General features: G+C 38.6%; 1 protein-coding gene across 2 annotated transcripts in view; it reads right to left on the reverse strand.

Moving 5' to 3' along the window:
- Positions 1-12605, reverse strand: part of mcf2la (mcf.2 cell line derived transforming sequence-like a) — a 35680-nt gene extending 23075 nt beyond the window's left edge. The window contains exon 1 of one of the 2 annotated variants that reach the window (XM_037762484.1): positions 12407-12605. In XM_037762484.1, the coding sequence (XP_037618412.1) occupies positions 12407-12518 (112 nt within the window). In that variant the 5' untranslated portion in view covers positions 12519-12605. Of the gene's footprint in view, positions 1-6653; positions 6878-12406 lie in introns of those variants that run through there. The other variant, XM_037762485.1, reaches the window with a different exon arrangement.
- Between the last annotated feature and the right edge of the window lie 7602 nt (positions 12606-20207).

Below are 20207 nucleotides of genomic sequence, written 5' to 3' on the forward strand. Positions count from 1 at the left end.
ATCAGAATGGAGTATTCAACACTGCCGTGTAATAACTGTCTAGAAAACATTTTTTTAACCAGCTTTCTTTGGCTATTTCTGTCCTGCCAGCCTCAAAAATTGAGTGTTCAACTAATGGATCAGTATGCTGAAATCATGAGGCCAGTATTGGTCTCACTAAATCATGTTAAGTTTTGGCCTTCAAACTACACTTTGGTCTGAAATACAAGCAGAACACAGTCTTGGTTGGGAACATCTCACACCTACACTATTAACAATAACACTCTGTGTATATGTGTGTGGATTTCATTACCTCCAACACTCCTTCACAATGTAATTTGTAAAAACTCAATTTGTGAAAACACACTCTTGGTTAGGTCAGTACTCCGAGGTGAAAGAGAGGCAGCAGCCCAATTAAGTCTCATGAAGTTACGGTCCATTACACACACACAAAGCATTGTCTATTACTGTCCTCTCTTTGTTCCGCAGTCAAGTTCCTACAGGTCTTCATTGCTCAACACACACAGTCGGCTCAAAAGATGGCAGCCAGCTGTTCTGTGCTGGTTAATGGCTGCAAGTGGCTGGTGCGCTGGTCAAAGTTCGAAGCTGGAGGGGCTGTCTGATGTTCACTCAAACACACGTGCACACTCACGGGACCCTGGCTGAGGACTATGCAAACAAAAACAAGCATGACATGGTCGGACACGGAGGTGCACCGACACACAGCGACAACGTCAGACATGCAGAGACAGACCTGCACACACAATGCAGATGTTGAGGACATCTCTCATCTGGGTCCATTAATGACAGTATGATTTGTTGCTGGGGTCAAGCTCTTTACATCTTAAATGTAGTCTAGTGCACTGAGGTTGGAGTTACAAAACTGAAATTGATGGAGGAATTACTATAATGACGAGAAACAGTGCTCCTTTTTTGTGAATGCAATCACCTTTACACAATTTTTGATGAATAGTTTACATGCAAAAATGAACGCAGTCAATACTATATTTCATTTGCAAAGAGATGCATCCTCTTAAAGTACTATGATGTTGGACGTTACTGTGATAAATGCAAATCCCACTGTTCTGATTGCATATAAAATAACTTTTTTTACTCAGATTTTATACATATGTGGTTCTTTATACTATTTTCCTCAAATTAGATTTTAAAAAATCACAATATATCAATGTGCACCATACATAAATACTAATTTCCCACTTTAAAGTAACATGTTTTGGATGCTGTAGCTGCAAGAATCTAGCCATATTTCAGTAACTTCGCAGCTAAAATCAAGCAGATATTGCTGTATAAAATGATAATTATTAGTATATATCCCAGTTAGGGATGCACCGATATGGATACGGATCCGATATCGGTGACAATATCAATGTTTATATACTATAAACATTATATACTTGAATTGTAATTCCTGTTAATTTTGAAGATTTGTTTGTACCAAGTTGCTGGTGTACGATTTATTATTCGGTGCATCCCTAATCCCGATATTCCAGGCTATAATGTGAGTGCCATAGCAGTAAACTGTGATCTACAGTATGTCCTATGAGCTATTGATCCTGCCTGATGATAGGCCATTAAAAAAAAGTCGACGCTCAAGTCATTCATAAGACAGACGTCCAGCACTTAGGCGTCACTAAGACCTCCATCTGCTGCTCTGGTATGCACCAAATGGAAAGGACCGATTCGGAATGCAGACTTGAAGGCTCTAGGTTGGAGAAACGAGGTGAGTGTGTGTGTGTGTGTGTGTGTGTGTGTGTGTGGTCAGGGTGTGGCAACGGGGTTAAATACGTTGGTATCACATGCCAGCAGAGAGATGGTCAGCTGCATTGTGTGTATTTGCATATAGGGAAGCAGGGATTTGCCAGCCGCTCTGCAGCTGTGTGTGTGTGTGTGTGTACACGTGTGTGAGGGAATCTGAGCTCTATTATCTGGCATTATAGTCAGGGTTTACCAAAATCCCATCTGTCACTGCTGTGGGGTATCTGACACACACACACACATACATATATATAGGACAGGAGCACACACACACACCATGCCAAACAACAACTGGGTCACAGGAGCAACAGAGGCCTGGAGTGTGTGTGTGTGTGTGTGTGTGTGTGGCGCCCATACCCAAACCTAAAGCTTGAATTAGCGTGGATCAGGAGAAACAGCAGGCAGGCGAACATTAAAATATTACTGATGGTCACGTGAGTTCAAGGGGACACCCCACTGAGGACACCCAGTACGAGAATGCATATAACTATGAATATCAGTTTTCTTGTTTGAATCCTATTATATTGATGCTGCAATGCTTCATCCTACATGTATATACGTCTTGGTGAGGCCAAGAAGCTGAAAGTGATGTGCTCTTCTTCCTCAATTCAGCGACGGTTACAAATCAAGAACAATGGCTTCAGGCCTGACTCCGCCACTGGCAGTGAGCCCTGATTTACTGAATAGATGGTGGCATCATCATCTCCTCAAAACAACACACTACTGTCCCACTGTCTGCAGTCTGCGCTGCCGTCACAACACACACACACACACACACAACCGCTCGGAGGCTGAGCTCCCATCCAACGATCAAGTAAATCGGATGCAAAAACTACCAATTAGCTGAGATTTCATTACCTGGGATGGCAAAGAATTGGGCTTCCTCAGTTTTTACTGCTCCCCATTGTCACATAAAAAAAATGCAACGCGCTTGGTTTAGCCATTTATTTCGCCTCTCATGCAAAGCTGCTCTCGCTATTTAGCACAAATACAACAAGTGTTACATGGTCGCAAAGAGAAACTAAATATTAAAAGGTGCTCTATGCGATATCCAGAGCATTAATACAGCAGCAAACAACACTTTTTTATGTTAAGATATAGATGAGTAATGTCTACCTGAGCAGAGAATGAAGTCTCTCTCCCTCTATGTGTGTTGTAACCAGAGCTTCTCTGTGCTTTGTTGACATCGCCGGGCCGGCCGGTGTGTGCCTTTTAGAGCATGTTCGATACCACTCTGAAGCAACAGCCAGCAGCCAGCAAGCTTAGCTTAGCATATGACTGGAAGCAAGAGCAAACAGCTACCAAGCACCTCTAAAGGTCACTAATTAATACGTTATATAGTGTGTTTTTTTGTTTAATTCATATAAAAAACTGTCATGTAAAAATGACAAATTATGGTTTAATGTGCCGGACTATTTCTTGGTTGGGAGCAGTTACTTTCTGGAGTTTCCACTGGTTGTGAAAATGTCAAACTCTTGCTTTAAGTTATCTTAAAAATGTGCACAGTGTGTGGCACTGAACCTTCACCTGCTTCATGTGCATACTGAACAACAGACCTTTTAGTCTCGTGTGAATTTGTGAATCAAGTAGCTCCTAAACACTGTGAGTTGTCAACACATCTGCGGTGCAACTCACTAAAACTACAAAGCATGTACTGGCAATCTTGTGGCTTTGACTCCAGGTCCTCCTCCCTTTTCCTCTCTCTCTCTCCACCATTAGAGTAAAAACACAGCAGCCTTTTTTAGCTGCCTCGGGCCACACCAGTCATTACACTACACACACAGAGAACAAAGACGAACATGAGAAGTGAGGAAGACGGAGAGGGTGAGGGAAAACGGGGGAATGACAGAGAGAATAAGAGGGAGGCAGCGAATAAGTAAAGAATCCAGGAGGTCTGTGTTTTTACTTGCCCCTAAAAGAAAACTCGCAGCTGTAGGAAAAACCTGACACTACTCTTTTACACAATGACATCATGCACTGGAAGACTTCTATGATAGTCTGAAAAAGGTCACTGAAGGTGTACTGGATTCACTTTAGGATGTTTTGGGGATGACATTTTGAATAATAATATTCGTGCAGGAGAGTAAGCTGATCCGATTTTGGCAGCACAGACATTTGATCAGTTGATATTAAATTGTATCTGTGCCGGAGTTGAGTCGGTCATAATGAAAAGGTCAGCAATCCTCAACAGAAAGTGATCCTTCTCTTCAAAGCTTGAATGTAGGACACGATGAAAAGAAGACCTGACACTGCCCCGGGGTCTGACATACAGTACAGCTTTGAAGAGAGCAACTTTAGGTCATTTCAACTAGTTTTAAGGTGTGTTTGCATCGTTTCACCTGAGGATAATATACATAATGCAGAATGACTTCATCTTGACCAATGTTAAAGAGGCATTCCACCAATTTTATAGTTAGCCAGCCAGTAAGTTCTTTAACGCATTTGATCTTTCGGAGGTCAAGTCAGCACACTGACACACTGACAGCTGTTGTTGCCTGTTGGGCTGCAGTTTGTTATGATTTGAGCATATTTTTTATGCTAAATGCAGTACCTGTGAGGGTTTCTGGACAATATCTGTCATTGTTTTGTGTTGTTAATGTGGGATTAATCACAACTGCTTATGGGAAGTGTAGGATCCAGTGTTTAGGGAGCTTATAGGGACTAAAAGTTATGATGCATCATCAAGTTTTTCCAATTTTCAATAGTCTCTTGCAAATCTCCTCACTTTAGAAAAAGCAGGATACTAAAAGGAAATGGATTAGAGGTAATATATATGTCTATTAGCCTGATAAATATGTTGCTTCTTTTAAAAATCAATATGTTTGATTTGTTGTGTCTTGTTGTTGCCATCATCCTACCCGCCCTCAGGGATCATTAAAGATTCATCCCATCCACTTAATCTAATCCAGCTCCGCATTGAGTTTATTGATTATGTTCTCCTGTTTTTGAGTCGATTCTCTTGTGACTGTTTGCTGTGAAGAACTCCTGAGGACATATAAATACACTTGACTGAAAGGTACATTACACCAGCTGCTGCTAAATCCAATGCAAACAGGTCATTTTATAAATGCTCTGAGAAACACACACATGGATCCACATCCCAGATTGCATTAAGGGAGCTTAGCTTTGACTTGTCAACTTCTAATCTTGATTTGGCAAAAAGCAGGAACAGGTTGATACCTTGGTACTGACTGTCTGTGAGCAGGCTGCACAGGCTCATGAGATAACCTCCGTCCATCTGCCAGCAGAGCAAACACTCTCTCTGCACAGCAACACCAAACACACACACACCTGAAAAAGCCTGCAGAGGGCCAAGAAAAGCAAGATCTCTATGGATTATTATCAATCATTATTGCACATCAGAGCAAACAGAAACTGGATAAATAGCCAGTGAACACACACACACACACATGACTGAGAGTGGAAATAAGGGGGAGGAGATGTTGACGTTCAAACTCTCAAAAGGGTTTTGTCCCAGCTGACAGGAGGAAACACACTGTGTTAATGGGACCGATGTGATTAACATGCTGTCAGCGTGCTCTGCTGCGTACTGTACTGACGACATGGACAAACCTCACGTTAACACACAGCTCAACACACAGTTGTGCCCCGGGGACCACTTTATGTTGGGGTCATTATGTAAGCGTCTGATGGATGGTGATGCCTTCAGCAGGAGAAGCATCTTTGGGCGATGAGACAAAATCAATGTGGGTAACAAAGTCAGGTCATGTTCATTCTTTTAACTCGTTCATACGGAGAACCATTTATAAACTGCTTTTAACGTCTGTTCAACAAAGCTTGTAACACGATTTGTTACACAGCAGTGATGACTTCAGTGTGTGTCAACACTTAGTCCACTATATCTACAAAGAGGGACATTTTACAGTTGAAAAATAGACTTGTCTCTCTGATAGACAGTTCTGTTATAGAGATTCAAATTAGAATATAATACCTACATTTTGTTTATTACATTTATTTATGTATTTATTTATTTAATTTTTTTAATGTATTATTTATTTTATTTGTTGTTTATTTTTATATTTTTCTTTGTTGTTCTCTTTTTCAGTAATATAAAATTCAAGTTAATATATAACAGAGAAAATATTTGTATTGTATACATTTTTAAGAATTTTAATTTATTTTATTTCACATATTTATTTATTTATTATATTTTTACATGTATTTTTCTTTCTTGTTCTCTTGTTCTATTTATATCACTGGGTGAATACAATACAAAAATAGTAGTAATAATTGTAAACATATGTACTGTTTCATGAGTTGATTGCAATAAAAGTATTAAAATAAATAAATACCTAAAAAGTTTTTATTTAAAATTTACTTAATTTTTTTAGATTTAAATGTACTTTATTTTTTATATTTATTATTTATATTATTTGTTATTTATATTGATTTTTCCTAACTTTTTCTCTTCCTCTGTTGGTACCACTGAGTGTATAATAAGAAATAATAGTAATAATTGCAGATATATATTGGACATTTTGTGGATGTACTATTTCATGAGTTGATTGCAATAAAAGTATTAAAAAATAATAAAAAATAGCTAAAAGGTTGTATGTTCCATGGTTGTAATCGGTGACTGAGAACCACGAGAAAGCAAAGAAACACCTACATCATACACTCAGTGTTCGGTTAGTAAAACTTAACCTTGCAGTTGCACATGATAACAGCTGGACTAGGACAAGAACGCACAAAACACGCACAAAACACCCTGCAAGAAGTCAGTGCATATGCTGCACACACACATACAGAGGAAAACACCTGCAGAATTCTCATACTCTTATCTCTCTCTATATATATAAACCTTCTTCACACACAAGAAACAAACTCTAATAAGAAATGATCAGTCCAGTTCTTCCTCAGTCACACAGTCACTCTACCTGTTATCATCTTCAGCTGCAGCCACAGCCTGGTGATATCGTGGCAGAGTAGAGACACTCGGTTCAGAGCCATTGTTTAGCCGGTACATGTATATGCACATGTACACACACACACACACTGTTAAAACACATTCACACACAGCCGCATAGTCTGTCAGAGCACATCCCGGTGGAAGTTCAGGCAGCCCATTCCGCCACAGCCGAGGACTTCAGCCGCTTACTGAGCTGTCAGTGCACACACACTCATACACACTCACACACACATACTCCCCCCTCCCAGGCTGTACCAGCCAGCGAGGCGGAGTTTCACATGGTCCGCCTCCAGTTTCACACGGCACACTGTTTTCACTCAAAGGCTTCAGCCCTCTGCAGTGACAATAACTGCTAATTCATAATAATTCATTGTCATCATTCCCATGTATAATCTGTCTACAGTGTGCTTCTATGACTTATTTGTTATATACATTAAAGCAGTATTTGATTCATGCTTTTTATTGTTGTTTTCTTAAGAAAAATGGCAACAAAATATTCAAAAACAAGGGAGGAGAATTTTTGTATTAATAATAATAATAATAATAATAATAATAATAATAATAATAATAATAATAATAATAATAGAAAAATAATAATAAATAAATGAACAAATAAAAATGATAAAATAATTATAAATTATAAATTAATAAATTATTAAAATAAAACAAAACAAAACAAAATAAAATAAAATAAATAAAATAAAATAAAATAAAATAAAATAAAATAAAATAAAAAATAAAATAAAATAAAATAAAATAAAATAAAATAAAAAATAAAATAAAATAAAATAAATAATGAACATTAGATATGAAATATGTGTCTAAATTAGCTGAGACCAAAGGATCTCTTGGCCGATACTAATCCGCTATTAGAAGTCTGTTTACATTTTTCTGTCGCAGGTCTGTCTCTCTAACTTACTTATTTTGTATTTCCTTTTTTTGGTACCTAGTAATTGTGCTTGAACAAGCAAATATGCACAATTTAGCACAGCTTCACAATACTAAATATGTATCTTTAGACAATCTTTAGACTTCTTTTGGGTGCAAAATGAGTTATGTGAAGTTGTGGATGTGTCGCTTAGATCTGCTTCTACATGATGTGTTTCTGTTGTGAAATCAAAAATGTATTTATAGCACCATAGTATGAAGTTTCCATCCTGATCCTGGCAGTAATGGAAGAGAGAAACCAGTAGATATCAAACATTTCTCAGTAATCTATATTAATTGATTTTACCATACCTTTTTTTTAAAGCATAGCCTAATATATTAGGTCTGTGAATGTGTTTTTCAGCCATTAGGCTCAATGCATTTCACAGAAGTGGACGTAATCTATCTGAGGAGTCATGAAAGAGTTATGTTCATAGCCTTTTTAGTGAAAGACGCTACTAAAATCACATTTGTCCTGACTTCATCTACAGTAAATAAACTTTCAAGTGTCAGATATCCCAGATTCAAACCAACATTTGAACGCACCAAGCTGTCAGAGTAGTGAAATAAAATTAGTCATTTATGTGCGTACTGATGTGTCGGTGCCAGAACGGAGGCCTCTTTCTCTCTGCTTTTCTTACACACACACACACACATACACACTCACACAAAGCCAGTGAAGACAGCAGGGGGACCCAGTGTGCCACACAGAAGCAGTGAGAAGTTGGACTGTATGGTGTGAATAGACTCCTCTGGAGCTCAGTTCATAAAATGCTGCCCTGCTGAGGAAAACACACATTTATAAACTGTCATCTTGCCTGCTCTAAAGAATACAGTAACTCCTCACATTAGATTCTTCATGAGGCCATCAGTCCTGCTTTCTAAACCCATTATGACACTAAGAAATTGTATCTTCTTGTCCTGCCCAAAGCTTTGTCTCTCGATGAATTGTTGTTACTAGTATACTGTATGTCACAAAGGTGTGGTTGTTTGCCTTTTCACCGTTGCAGGTCGCAACAGACAGGATAGCCTGGTTTGTGTGCTCTAGAGTTAACGCTTCACTGGAAATAAGTTTATTTGAGTCTATAATACCTTATTAAACTTAATGCGTTGATGCTCTAGAACTGCGCATTTAAAATAATGTTACATATAGCGTTTTTTCTTGCACTGTAATATCAGTTTTATCACTCATCTTCAGACCGCTTCTATGATCCTGCTGACCAGCACAAAGGGGGATGATCCATGCTCACATGCATGAACACAAACACACATGCACATGCAGGGAAACCCCTCACTCACTCAATCTGTCTGTGTGGTGTCTTGAATTCTCATCTAGCCGTCAGTCTCAACATAAAGTACACAAAATAGTCATTTTTATCAACTTGTACAAAGAGGATTATGTGCCAGCCCAGATGAATTAAGTGCACATCAACAACTACCTATGGTATATCAGAGATAAGATCAGTCCAGACATCCATTGAAGATAAAGTTGAAAATTGGAAATGATAGAAGGACTGAGATTAGGCACAGGGAGATGAAAAACAATGGATGTGTGAGATTAAGAGTTAGATTAAGGGTGAATCTCTCAGTCTAGTCGGAGATAAGATTATCAATAAATGAAGGGATTCGACAGAGTTTGAGCCGAAGGGATTTAAAAAGACCTGAATGTGACAACGGAGGTCCGTTAGAGCGGTGTCACAGTGTAGACTGACTGTATGTGTGTGTGTTTACCTACTGTCAGATTTAGATGATAGAGCACGTTGGCTGTGGGACAGGAAAAGCCAGAGGGTTTATAATGGTTCGTTTCCTGTCTGTGCTGATTTATCTCCTGACAGCGACCCGTTTCACCCACGGGTGGCCGATTTACAGTTCCACCCTGAGCGCTCACATTTTAGAGAACAACTAAATTGTTATTAATTAGCTGGTTTAAGACACATTTTGGTTATTTTCCAAATGCGTTGTATGTAGGAGTCATCGCTACTGATGAGTTAAACATATTTAATGACATCTGTGTGTGTTTACATGGGATGCAGAGCAGACTTCAGCACGTGTACGGGATGTAAGGGAGACCTGTATGAGGGATGTGGTGCAGACTACAGCTAGAATAACTCCCGGCTGAATTATTTATTTGAGACTTTCCCCCCCCACGTCTGTGTCTGCAAAGAAGAAACACTATTGACTCCTTCCGCTGTAGGATCAAACACTATCGGCCAGCTGGAGCGTAAACAGGAAGACACCAATCGAGAAGTGACTCACAGGCCGAGACAAGCCGCCGAGGATACGTGGGCAGACGGCAAAAGGTGTGAACAAGTAGACAGTTGTTTTTTATTTATTATTTTTATTATTATTATTATTATCACCTCTGCAGATACACCAATTTTTTATTTTATTTATTTATTTATTTATTTATTATATATTTAATTTAATTTATTATTTATTTAATTTAAATTTAATTTACTTACTTCTTTTTTTCTGTTGGTAAGTCTGTTGGTAAGGTACACTCTTCTGTGAACTGTAAATTTGTATTACATGACATTACTTTATCACCAATGTATAATTACAATTCTTGTACTTTGTGTGACCTCTCATGTGGAGAGCTGTGTTTTGCGAGTTTCAATTGTTAAAAAAGCACAATCAAAACTGTGTTGAAAAAAATAAATAAACATATTAAAATTCAATAAAATATTGTGTACAAAAAAAAGAGGAAAAAAAAAGTGGACAGTTTGAATCAAGGTTGTGACAATATATCAGTCAGCATTTAATTGGATAATTAAACTACAGAATATCCGGTCTACGGCCTTCAAAAACCAGCTGCAATGTCAGAAAAAATACAATGAATGAGTGATAAAGCAGGACAGTAAAGAGAAATGTAAGAGCAAAAAAACAACGAGCAGAAAACTCAAATCAGTTTTGTGAAATAAAAGAAAATTCACAGGGGATTTTCCTCTCATTTCATCGTCTTTTTAGCCAGAAAAGAAACAATCAAACATCCAACAGACTCTCACTTTCTCTCTCTCTCTGGAAAATCATGCAATGATCATCTAACTGTACATGCGTGTAATAATCACCACCAACTCTGGCCGTCTGGTTTGGAAAAGGGAACTCAGATATCCATAACACATGACAGTCAAACAAACAATGATCACATGGTGGGCCTTGGTATCACATGTCATTTAACCGCAACATCCCGGGGTTCGATTCCAGCCTTGGGACCTTTATTGCATGTCACACAGATCTGTCACAAGTGTTTTATTGTTTTACAAGACATAACCCTCATCCATGTATCCTGCAGCTGAGTGGCAAGTCCTTGTTAAGTCATTAATGTTCTAATAAAACCCAATAAAACTAATTCAATAGTGCAGGGATGCAGGATTCAGCTGCACTGTCTGAACCAGCTGATAAATGTGTGTCTATGGCGCTCAAATCCGGCTCACAACCCTCCAATAAATCCCCGATCACTCAACAACAACTCAGATGATGACCAGGGGTTTTATCTTAAAAGGTCAGCAGGTGTCAAACAAGTCAGAGAAGCGAAGGGCGTGACAGCGAGCGGGATGTCATGGGAAACATGGTTTAAATCATGAGAATACCCATGAAAGAGGAAGTTTTTGCCACATGGTGGGGAGAACCAGAAGTCACGATGGATCCTCATTCAGAGAAACACCAGATTTAGTTACAGTAAATCAGCTGACCATTATAAAACCATCAATAACATCAATATTTTATACCCCTAAACAAACACGTAATGGGAATATGCAACAGTACGGAGGAAAATAAGATGAAGCACCTGTCTCCGTGACACAGCGTTTATAGAATAGCTCTTGCTAAAAATACATCTCTAAATACAGACCAAAGCCCACAGGAAACAGACCAGAATAGACCTGAACCGTCTCTGACAGGCACATCAAGAAACACACTACAGACACCTGAGAGTCTGCACAAATACTCGGTCACACACGCACACAGGCTGTCAGGTAATTATGCCATCTTTTATTGTACCGCCCTGAGTAAATAAGGATGTAATAGTATACTAGATACTTGTTTTCCCACGTGTACACAGGAGAAACAAAGTCAGTATAAGTCCGTATGTTTTATAAATTAACATTAAATGAACAACTGTATGACAGTATACAATCTTATCAAGCGCACAGCTCGACTCAAACTCCAAAGAAGAGAAAATGAACTTGATTGCTTTCTCCGAGACAATTTGCCATTTTGGGACTTAATAATCACTTCTTGTAAAAAAGGGTAGAGAAGCTTGTGGAAACGCCTTGAAAACAGAACTGGAGTTACCGTGCTGATTTTGCAAAAACATGAAGTCCAAGGTCAGTGAACGCATCAAATTATTGCATTTTTATTTTACTTTCAATTTGCCTGGAATTTCTTCTTTTGTGATTGCGGTGAATGCTTTCTGTTCATGAGAATAGAGCACAAATGACAGCAGAGAAAAGGAAACGGACATGAATTTCTGACTGTTTTAAGGGTGGATGTTACGGTTACAGCTGTTAGGGGACTTTTTAGTTTAGGTTAGGTTAATAAAACAGTATAGTAGTAGAGTTTAGGTTAATAAAACAGTATAGTAGTAGAGTTTAAGTTAATAAAATAGTATATCTACAGATCTCAAGACCAAGTCTGAAAAATGGATCCAAGTCCTGTGATCATCATGTGGAAAACGCAGCATTTATAGATTATGCCCATAAATCTTCATGATTTTAGATTTCTGTTTTTCTTCCCCTATAAAGAAACAGCCATGATTTCCAACATCCAACACACACATCTCCTCGCAAAACTCACTATGCAGCTGCTGACAGCACTGGGCACATCTGTAGTAGCTCTCCATCTCCTCCAGTGAGATGCGGACAAACCTCTCTCCTCCATACTCCCGTCTCACCGTGCACTCCTTCATCCCCGTGCCTCCGTCTGCTCTCCTCTTCCCTCACCTCAACACAGGTAGAGAGAAGAGTAGCGCCCGCCTCATCCTGCTCTCCTCAAAACCCTTCCTGTCTGTCTCTCTAGCACACACACACACACCTGTCAAAAGTTATTAGCGATTACACCACTCCTCTTTCCCCGGCCCCTCCCTGCTGCTGTGGAAATCTGCACACCTCTATCTGACTGAGCAAGAGACGAAGAATATGATAAAGAATCACTCCACCGCACACATGCACACACACATATTCATCATTGCAATTAATACATGTAGTGTCTTCAAAATAAACTTTGTGTCAGTGGTGTCAATTTGGAGGTGAGATCTGCCGATTTGAAATCCTTTCAAAATAAAACTATGATTTTAAAACAAACATAAAGGTTACATGAATTAAAGAGTTCATGGTCCAGCCAGGACTTTGCTGTCAGTGTCTCGAACTTCCCGCCTTAAAACTAAGGAAAGCCTTTTTATCTAACATAACTAACACTCACGGTTGCTTGTATTCTGATGATAACATTGACATCTCCAGTATTGTGCAGAACAGTAATCCAGATGCTTATCAGATTGGCAGAGATTGTGTTGCTTTAGCTAGAACTATAAAGTTTTACTGGTGGCCGTGCATGAATCAGCAACATGCTGCAAGTCAGATGTCCTTATAAACGCATAAAGAGCCTAAGGGGATTACAGTGTTTGGACAGAAAAGCTCCGACACACAATCAACCTCCCATCTTATGTCTACAAACCAGGATGAATCCTCTGACCTGTCTGGTTTCTGGCTGTGTGAGAAAGTTGTTCATGTGGACTAATATTGATTAGGCTGTGCCGCATGACTAACGTGTTTTTGTTTTTACCAGTTTAACCGACTAAAGTTGACCCCTTTACAAAGATCGACCGGTGAACATTTCATACATTAACACTCACCTCGCCTGCTAGTCTGCGTGCATTTATGCTTCCGTTTCCTCTTTGCTGGTTGACGGACACAACAGAGGCCGGCAGACATGACGAAGACAAATCCACCAGTCTTTCTAATCTTTGATTTTCTGCTTGTTTATCCGTCCCTTAACCATCCGACTATGACCGGACATTTCTGCTGCTGGTGTGTTGAGACATAAGGTCATAAGGTATATGTCAGGTAATCAGTTACAAAGGTCAAACAACAAAGAGTTCAAGGAATTACACTCCAGGGTAAATGTGCATTAAGTGACAGATAGTGCCCCTGCTGGTCTGCTGAGTTTATATTTAACAGAATACTACAACATTTTGGGAAGTACAGTACATTTGTGTACCGTTTACTGGATGTTAGATGAGAATATTTACAATGTTATTCCTGTGTGTGCAATACAGAGACCTAGCTGAAACTCCAATGCTGTCATATTTACATGTTGTATCTTGGGTATTTTAATGTGTGGAAATACTGGTATTTATTTAATATAGTGTACATTTGACTTTAAAGTTAAAAGCAAGTTAATATTATGTACAAATACGTATTGTAAATTCACAACAAATCATTAATGTACAATCCTTCTATACTGATCGAAAATAATAATAAAGAATAATATTAGATTTTTTGCAGTACACATATGCACAAAATCAAGATCAAAAATGTAGTTTTGGTTCTACAGATTATGTAATTCCCACTGGGAGACTATTTGGGTTAAAATAAAAGGGAATTTTCCAATTAATAAGGATTTAAATAAGATATTTTCAGTCATACATTCAGACAAGTAACGGCTAAATTCAAGAAAATTGGGCTGCTGCTTGAAGAAAATGAGTTTTCTAACTTAAAAAGGACTCAGAAGTCGCTTTAATGTAACATGGGAAATACCTTAAATGATGCAAAAAACCTCTTAAACTACCATAGCATATTAAAAGCCATTAAATAATGCATTAATTTACCCTAGATTGGGGGTAAAATCCTATTGTTTTAGAGGTTGGTGCCTAAATTTGCACCTAATACTTCCTGTAAACTACATTCCCATCAACCACATTAATTTCTTATAAATAACACCTCAAATATCACGTCATCTAGAAAGAGAAGGACATGCTAAATAGCGCAGCGTTTCATTTTCGTTTCCATCTGTGGTCCCTAGCATCAGCATTAAAGTTCTTCTATTATGTTTGAATAAAGAGGAAGAAACACTGCGGGGGGGGGGAATCTCCCCGTGGTGACAGGAAATCCTGTCCTGTCATCCTGTCACATTGATTTTAATAACAGACCTCTTTGAACATGGACGTCCAGTTAACACCAAATATGCACCTGAACCTCCAGCACACACACACACACTAACACTAACTAACACTAACCTGCTGGTCCGAAGCTCCGGCTGTGTGTGTGTCGGGTCAACAGGCCGATAGAGACGGACACATTGTGAAGCAGTCCACTCAACACCTCTTGGCCCTCTTGAATTAACTCCAACAGAGACATCATCACATCCCTGCAGGTTTCATACTCTGTCTATGAGCTTGTTCTTCAAGCCGCCTGCCTCTCCTCCTCCTCCTCTTCCTCCTCCTTTTCCTCCTCCTCGCTGTGTTTGCTCTTTTGAATGTGTGATTGTTTACCTCACGTCATGTCTGCTCTGTGTTTATCACAGGAAGAGAAGGGAGGAGGGATGACATAAACGCCCCTACAGCTAATTGTACCGACTTGGCAAATATGCGAGTGTGATTTGGACTAAAATAGATACAATCACCTTCTTTTTTTTGGTTTTACTTCCCACTGAAAAGCACATAAACGCGTACAATCAGGTGTCTGACAAGAAAAGGGAGATATTAGTATTGTAATAATGTGTGTTTTCTTCCCAACAAGCTACCAACTCACTCTGTTCTTATGAGGAAACTGATTTTTCATCAACACATGATCCCAAGAAGTCACACAAAGCTATGTTTTTATCACTATGAATGATTATATTATACACTACTGAATGTGAATCAATGTTTTTTTTAAATCAAATATGTGGGCTGAAAACAGGCCACAATAATGCTGGAAAGAGAAACAGAACTGCTGCTTGTTTCCGCCAGTATGTTTTTTTTCACGACCGGTTTCTATGCTGCTTTTCATTTCTGCTTTTACTCAAAAACACAAAGGAGCTTCTGTGGCGTCGGTGTGTTTTGCCTTTTTTTTTGGGGCATTACTGACGTGCAGGAAAATCACACCGGCGCCATCCGTAAAGGTCTCCATCACATTATCTGTATTTATTCACACAATCGTACAAAAATCCCCCAATTTAAACTTCAAAAGGTGGCGAGCAAAGATGGGTCATGCACTTTCCATTAAGTGGCATTCATTAGATTAATCAACGAATCAGAGCAGAGGAGTCACAGAGTGAAAGATCAAACCTACAGCATGCCCTCCGACTCTGAAACGGCTACAAACTCAATTATTCTTGGCAACGCACACTCTCAAACTGCTCTCATGGAGACTTTGGCAAGATTTATACCAGTTAATACTGGTTATATCATCTAATAATATTACAACCTATTTATTTATAGCTGTCTTTCAAACAAACAACAACCCCGTGGCATGATTCCACCTAAAGGGGCTCGCATGCAACCTGTTGCTCCGTGTACTGCTGCCTGGAGAACATGACGCACAGAAACACAAATGCAAAGTACTATAGTTGTATGAATTATGGACACTGTAGTTCAATAGGATGTTTTTAAGGTTGGGCAGCTTTAACTAGATCAAAAAGAACCAGCAGCCCTATGTATGATAGTACACACATGAATCCAAACACACACTATTGGCTGCAATTTCAATCTAAATGAACGATGCATTAAGTTTTCTCTAATTTTCCTTATGTCAAACTTGATACAATCACAGTTTTCTGCCACAGACTATCATGTGAGCAGGCCAAACTGTCTACTCTGCATGCGTATATGATAATAGTGTACTGTATAGTCACTCTTACATATTGTCTCAGTGGGTTAAATGACTCCTAGTTTTGGTGGAGCCTCCTGAAAGACACCTGTGTTCAAATCCCATTTTCAAAAACCAAATTTGCAACATGCAAAATGTGACTTGTTGCCACATTTGATTATTTTTCTCTTGCAATAAACACATATCATACTTGCGACCCATGCATAAAGATGTGACAGCCCACATAGAACTCAATCATTTGTGAAATGGCACCATTTGCAACACTTTTTAGACTACACCAATTTTTGGAACTGTCTAATTTCAGTGTGTAATGCGTCTTAAACTGACAGACACTGCAGGGATCCCTACCGCTGATTGTCGACAGCACATCCACCGCTTGCTCCAAGTTGTCCGGTACCGACTGCTCCGCTCCCATCCTTTTTGGACACCAAAAACCTCAGCAGACTGCCTTCTTCACATGTACTTCACAGCTCCCTAAAAGATACCAAATATTACTAAAAAAACTATACTATGAGAGTCAATTTAAAAAAAGAAATACTGAACCATACTTGAGCAGCAGGTGAGAGAAGACAGAAGGAATAATGAGAACCGAAAGAGACTGACAATTTAATTTGGTCAGCAGTGTACAGAGAGGGAGGGGAGGAAGGAACACACACTCACAGGACACTGAGGGTACTTTTACAATTGCGTAACACATAACAACATCAATACCTCTGCGTACCAAACACACACGTCTGTCCTTATGGGGTGTTAACAACATTACTGACGCTAATTTGAGCTGTGCAGCAAATGATCTTAGTGTTCGGACGTGTGTGTGTGGTCAACCTGATGATCTATGACGCTATATAACTGAACTTTTCTTAAAGAAAAGAACAATGTTGTAGAGAGACGTACTCTACTGGAGCATCATCTCCTGCAATTTTAGCATTCAATACACAAAAATAGCACGATTCTACCATGCAAATGTATGGATCAATGCTTCTGTGATCTGTGCCAACATCTGCTGAAGTTAAAGGCCTTGTGTTAATGGTTTCAGTCAATTAAAAAACAGACTCTCACGCACACATCTGATGACTTCTGCTGGAACAATACATTTATCCAACTCCCCCATTCAATTAGCAGTCCCCCTACAGTGGCTCCTTTCATTTCTCTGACAATAGAGTCATATGGACGGCGATCTTGTGACGTGGTGATATGCCAGGCTAAATAAAGACTGAGACTAGCTCCACATGCGACACAATGTGACACTTCTAACAGGCCAAGTTCACAGCCGTGGTGGCCTAGGGGATGTCCTCCAGAGACACATGGAAACAAAGGAGTCAACACATTTCAAGCGCTTAGGTGTTTTCCAAGGAAAATGCACACTTTCAGTTTTAACTTAAGGGATCCAGAATAAACTGTACATTTGCATGCAAAGGATTAAAAAGCACAAACCACATGAATGCAGTTCCAAATGACATTATTTGTATTAGATATATACAGAACAAGGGTTGACCAGACTTTTTCATTTGAACTGACACATGCATGACTTTAATGAATGGGTGTACTGTATGCAAGGGGGCTGGACATTGAGAATGATGCACATTAACTCACTTGAATTGAAACTAAATTGTGTTAGTGACACCAATTCATCCAAGTAAAGAGCCCAGTGGGAGTCAACCCTGTAGCATAGAACCAGTGCCAGCAGACAGTAGAAACCTGGATGTTCTGGGTTTCATTTGAAGTCAATTAAAGTTTCAAAAATAAATGTATGACCTTATCCAAGCTCATTTAATGAATGGTTTGAACTCCAGAAACATAACTCCAAACATCATTTCAAAAATATGAACCTTATTTACCTGTTCAAATACCTAAAATGCATCTCCAGGGGGTTTTGTACTCAAATTTGTTCAATATTTCATTTAAATGTGTGAACCATTTATATGCCGAATTGTCAGCCTGACTGTATTAATTAAAAATGTCCAACGTGGGGTGAATTATTTTCCTTTTTCAATATGCCAACACTTAATTTGCCATTTTAATAATTGAGTCTGGCGTGCTAACGTCTTAGTAAAGAAACCTGCAGTAATGGCCCTGTAAATTAATTAGTAGGCCTTCAGACACACTATACTGACACGACAAAGTCTACTTTCATTGCACTTTAAGTTGTTTATAATATTTTATTGTGAATGTTATGTGTACCAAACTAGTAGCTAACGGTGTGTTCTTACCTGTAAGCTAAACAGCTCCTCCCATCCAATCAACTGGACTCCTCTTCCTCCTCCTCCTCCTTCCTTTTCTCCCTCCTCCTATAGCAGGAGTATGTTTGGAATAATAACTTGACCTCCTTTAGAGTTTCAGATAAAAGGTAGAGGATGACTGCTACTAAGGTGACAGCTAGACAAGTGAATACATGCATTAAATCCCTCTTCTGCACCAACACGTGGTGGGAACTTTTAACAAGTCATGTGGGGACACTAATAGAAGTGACACCATGACATCTGGTGGCAGAACAAAATAAGTGCACAAAATTACTTTTTTTTTTTTTTTTCTTCTTCAAAGGTCTTTTTATTAATTGTCAATAACATATACATATATAATCAATAGAATATATATATACGTATATACACACACACATGTATATATATACCTACATACACATACACATATATACACATACACACATATACATACATACACATACATATATATAAAAATAGAAGAAAAAAAATTATAATAATAATACAAATAATAATGATAATAATTAATAAATAAATAAAATAAAATTTAAAAAAGGAAAAAGAAGATACTACTACTGGCTACTCAGAGATTACTGTAGTGGGTTTCTCAAAAAAATAACAAAAAGGGGCCCCATGCTTTGTAAAATTTACTCTCTGTTCCCCGGGTGTGAGAAATTCAGAAATGACTTCTGAATCCACTTATTTTATATTTTATGCCTAGGATGATCCTCAGCTGTAGAAGCATGACTCAAATGATTGTGGATCAGGTGATACATGCAAGCCTAAAAGTACATTGTAAAATTGGATATAGGTGTATTTCTGTGGTTGTAGGCAACATCGGGTCCTTGTGTTATGTATTACTAACTATTCAAATGCAATAATAATGGTTTCAGACACACTTTAGAATCCAGATGTTTTGACAAATGACTGCTTCTTCTTGCAACCAACTTTCTGCATGTGCATCTCTGCCACATTTCTAGTGCAAGTCAATGCACAGTTGCAGTCTGCCAGGGGGTCCAGAGGGGGAGCTCTGCCACTGGTTTAGTCTAGTAAAAAAAATGCCCAGTCTGATATTAATCACTCCCCATACAGATCAGGCATGATGCATGCCCCATACATGCCTTGCATCCACTCCTCAGCTGCTGACAGCCATATTGAACATCTCCACAATTAGCTGCATCAAGTGTGCGACAGGAACTAAAAACAAGACCGGAAATGAGGCATTTTTTTCCTTCAAAGTAATCTACAAAAACATGAGATGATGTGGAGAGAAAGGTGTACATAAAAATATTTGCAATTTCACTTGGAGCTTATTAGAATGGTTAAAGATACAAAGTGTTACAAAGGTCAAACACCAAAGAGTCCAGGGAATTACACTCCAGGGTAAATGTGCATATGTGTGTGGAAATACTGGAATTTATTTGATATAGTGTACATTTTACTTTAAAGTTAAAAGCAAGTTAATATTATGTACAAATACGTATCGTAAATTCACAACAAATCATTATTGTACAATCCTTCTATACTGATCGAAAATAATAATAAAGAATAATATTGGATTTTTGCAGTACA

The sequence above is a fragment of the Sebastes umbrosus genome, chromosome 24 (assembly GCF_015220745.1).
Source record: "Sebastes umbrosus isolate fSebUmb1 chromosome 24, fSebUmb1.pri, whole genome shotgun sequence".
Classification (NCBI taxonomy): Eukaryota; Metazoa; Chordata; class Actinopteri; order Perciformes; family Sebastidae; genus Sebastes; species Sebastes umbrosus.